Source organism: Otolemur garnettii, unplaced genomic scaffold, assembly GCF_000181295.1.
Source record: "Otolemur garnettii isolate 467f Iridium unplaced genomic scaffold, OtoGar3 scaffold00091, whole genome shotgun sequence".
Classification (NCBI taxonomy): domain Eukaryota; kingdom Metazoa; phylum Chordata; class Mammalia; order Primates; family Galagidae; genus Otolemur; species Otolemur garnettii.
Genome location: NW_003852486.1, coordinates 877,507 through 881,503, shown reverse-complemented (window position 1 = coordinate 881,503; position 3,997 = coordinate 877,507). Strand labels below are relative to the sequence as shown.

The 3,997-nt window shown below is 46.1% G+C and overlaps 1 protein-coding gene across 1 annotated transcript; it reads right to left on the bottom strand.

Annotated features, from left to right (window-relative positions):
- Positions 1–432: 432 nt before the first annotated feature.
- Positions 433–2,104, bottom strand: PIGM (phosphatidylinositol glycan anchor biosynthesis class M). Its single transcript, XM_003795201.3, has one exon. It carries the CDS (start codon positions 1,944–1,946, stop codon positions 675–677), a length of 1,272 nt encoding a protein of 423 aa, XP_003795249.1. The 5' UTR covers positions 1,947–2,104; the 3' UTR covers positions 433–674.
- Positions 2,105–3,997: the final 1,893 nt, after the last annotated feature.

Here is a 3,997-nt window from a genome sequence, read left to right as displayed (position 1 = left end):
TTTAAATTTAACACTTTTTGTATAAAACCCAACGGCAGTCTAATACCAGTGGGACTGAGTATTGGAAAACACATACATGAAACATGATTACAATGTAAACTCTTTGGATTATTTATCTTCTAAGCCCCCACGTTTCATACAGAATTTTAAAACTTTCCCAACTAAGCACAGTTGTACTAATATTTTATATCTAAAAAATCTGTACTTCAGGAATACTTCATGAATTTTCACAGCTGTCAGGAAAGCTTTAGGAAGAAGGGGGGGTTAAAAGATAAGATAAAACTCTAAACAGTAACACAGTATAACCCGCCTAGTCAAGTGGTAAAAATAAGTGTGCGCCAAATACTGGCTTAAACTTTATGCCTCTATATTCCTCTACTTTTCTATTTTAAGACTCTTTCACATAGTAGCATCTCATAGTTTCATCAGTCCTTCCAATTTCAAACAAGTAACATTTACTTCTTTCCCATCATGTCCCACATAACTGAGTCCTAAGATTTCTTAGAGGGTGAACCTCAAATATTGTGTCACATTTATATATGAGGCATTGGTTTTAACTTCCGTTGGAACATGAAAACTTTCACTAGAGTGGGTAAAATGTTCAGAACAATTTTCCAAAGCTCTCCTCGGGTCCACATCAGAATGCAATAGTGCCATAAAATGTGGAACATACATTACTCATATTTGATTCTCTCTACCAGGGGTTCTTCCTTGTAATGGGAAATAATCTGAATCAGGATGCAACAGTTGATAAGAAGGAAGAATAAACCAGCTAACCAAATAAACAGAAAGGTGTTCTTTCCTTGAAACTCTAGAACATATGCAGGAGCTAGCCATAAGGCCTGCCCTATAAACCATAACATTAGGAGAACAATGGCTCTTTTCCAAGGCATCCTGACTAGTGGCATCACAAGGGGCAGAAAACAGAGATACCAAAGAAAGTACTGGGAGGTGCAGACTTTGTTAAAGGTCACAAAAATGGATGTATGAAGAAAACAACAAAAGACAAGGTCTCTGTAATAGGCGAAAGACACAGCTGTGAGCAAGATGAACTGTGGCAGGAATGCGGCAATTCCCAGGGTAAAACTCCACTTGCTCTCTGCAGTCAAATACAACATGTAGAAGTACGGAGAGAAATTGTGACGGATATCCCGCCTAGTCAGGTGGTAAAAGTAAGTATGCTCCAAAAATTCCCAACCATATTTATAGTGAAAACCAAAGCTCAGGGCAAAAAATGTGAGTCCAGCAACTGCTACAAAGACCAACACAGCCCAACTGCACAGCCTCTTCAGGAATTCGTACAAACGAGCCTGGAAAGAATACCGGGATTGACGGAGGCCTTCTTCACTGTCGCGTTCTGGGAGCAGGTGGAGGGCTATGGGAAGGATATAGGTCACCGGATACATCTTCATATGCACCGCAAAACCATAGAACACAGCTGCGCCTGCGACCAGTCTTTTCTTTATTAAGTACAAGACCATAAGGACCAGGGAAGCGACGATCGAGTCAGCATTGCCTCGGCTGGACACTGCCATAGGTAGGGGGTTAAAAAGCCAAAAGGCACAGTAGCCACAAGCCTGGCGGCGCCCCAGCCCTTTCAGAAGCAGCAGGCGATAGAGAAGGAAGGCGGTGAGGAGGTCACAGCTGATGAAGAGAAACTTTCCAAAGAGTTCGTTGAGGTAGATGTTGGGAGTGAGGAGCCAACCTAGCAGGGGAGTGTACCGGTACGTCGCCCGCAGGTAAGGGGAATGCCCCTCCGTGATGAAACGCGCGGCGTCCGTGAAGACCTGGTAGTCTATGTCTGTATACCTCACGCGCAGGGTCCGGTCCTGGAAGACCCCGTAGAAAACCAGGGCAACTCGGGCAAGAAAGGCGACGCCAAACACCCCGGCCGGGGGCACCCGCAGGTTCAAGAACCATTCTCCCCAGTGTTTGGTCGAGCCCATGACCTGACTGCGCCACAGCCGCTCAGCCCCGGCTCCTAATCGCCCTCGCACCTCTAACCAGCGCTTTGGTTCTCGGGCTCAGGTTGGCAGCGCATCTCCCACCCGCCGGAGCTCCAACCGCAGTAACTGCGGGACTCTCACTTCCGGCATTCAAGCCCCGCCCCGCCCTGCTTCCGGTAGCAGGTTCCCAGCCGGGCTCTCTGTTGTCCCAGGGGGAGAATTGCCTTCTCCGGGATTGGCTGCCTCGCTTCCGCCTCTTGGTCCGGAGGAGGCGGGATTTCCGTTCCCTGGGTAGGCGGGAAAGCCGGCTCTGGCTGGTATTTTTGCGGAGCGGAGTGTGCTTTTTTTTGGTGAGTGACCAGCCCCTCGTTCCCCAGTTCCGACCCTCAAAGGCGGACTCCCGACCTGGGGTCCGAGTGTGAAAAATGTACGAGTGAAAGGAAAATAAATCTGAGGTGGTTTCTCATGCTTTACTCCACCAGCTCGCGGGTATTAGCACCCGAGCCCGGAAAGGATGCGTTAACAGGAGCCCAGCATGTGTGGATGCAACACGTGGGGCATACTTACATTTAAAAATCACTAGTTGGTTATGGCCACGGAAAGGAAGCCAAACTCTGTAAAATTTGAGGAGCATGACCCGAAGCCACTACCAAGAAGCCTTGAGCAAGTACTCCTGGTAGTGGAGTTACAGTTTGGTTTTATACATTTCAGGAAGATAGGAATTACAGGTAGTCTAATACGTGGAAAGTGTGCATTGGCTTGGGCCAAAAAGGCGGGGCTTCTCAAGGTGAGGGGCAGTGTCCACATAGGTGGGTTATAGGTGGGTTTAAAGATTCTTCAGTGACAAATGACTAAAAGAGTTAGGCTTTGTCTAAAAGACTAGAAGTCAGAGAGGAGTGCTGAGTTAAGATAACTGTCTGTTAATTAGAGACAAACTGCAGGACATATGGCCAGACCCATGTGGTCTGTTGTGTATATTGGGGACCTGGAGGTAGGTTTTTACATAGCCTTAAGCCTGTTAATGAGTCACAAAGGATGTCTTGATGAGGCTTGTCTGATCTTCTTTCTCATAGCTAACAACTCAGATGTAGGGATCCTCTTGGCCATGAGGGAGATCCAGTCAGTCTGTCGTGGGGGGGAGGGGGTGATTAAGATTTTAAGATTTTATTTTACTTAACAGTTATCTAAGATTCGGATTTAAGGGATAGCTTATATTTCATCCAACAACACTAGGTGGAGGAGATGAGAAGGGGGACAGGGAAGCTTCACTGAATTCCTAAACTTTGTCAGGCCCTGGCTCAGTACCTTTGTGTTTGCCATTTCTTCTGCCAAAGTTGCTCTCCTATGTCACCCTGCAGACACCTACTCTTCATGCCTCAGTTTAAATGTTAACTCCAGAAAGTTTATCCTACCTCTCAGCTGACTTTTTGCAGAGGGATTTAGATGCTGGTCCTCTCCACTGTCAGGTCAGCTGGACAGTGGCAGAAGGGATCTGAGTTCCAGAAAATCACTCACACAGAATACCTTGTCCTGACATGTGAAAGTTGTGTCCAGTGTCTGTCATCCCAGTGCTCCAAAACTTACTGGCCATTCTTTCATTTCAGCATTTGTCATGCTGCTTGTAATAACTGGGATTTTTTGTTTGTTTCTCTCTCCTAGTTTTCCACCAGGGCATTTTGAGTTCCTTGAAAACAGAGATAATGTTCTTTTCTGTATCTCAGCACCTAATATAGTACCAAATTTAGACACAGTAGTAGTCATTCAGTTGAACTGATTTTGTACATTTCTCCTATCAGAATACTTCTAAAATGGCATCCATGGAGTGCTTCCAACCCCCATTTCCTTTCCTTTTCAAATATCCTTTACTGGGTCCAGGTCTGCCTCCCCTTCACCCACCCCACTCCAACCCTACCCCCATGAATTGCTCACTAAGGACTCCAGCCCATTAGCTCTTTCCCTTCTGTGGTCACTTATTGCACCTACAGTCTCCATTACAGAATTTGATACTTTATTTTATATTGTATTCGTAGACCTCTCAATGAGATTGTGGG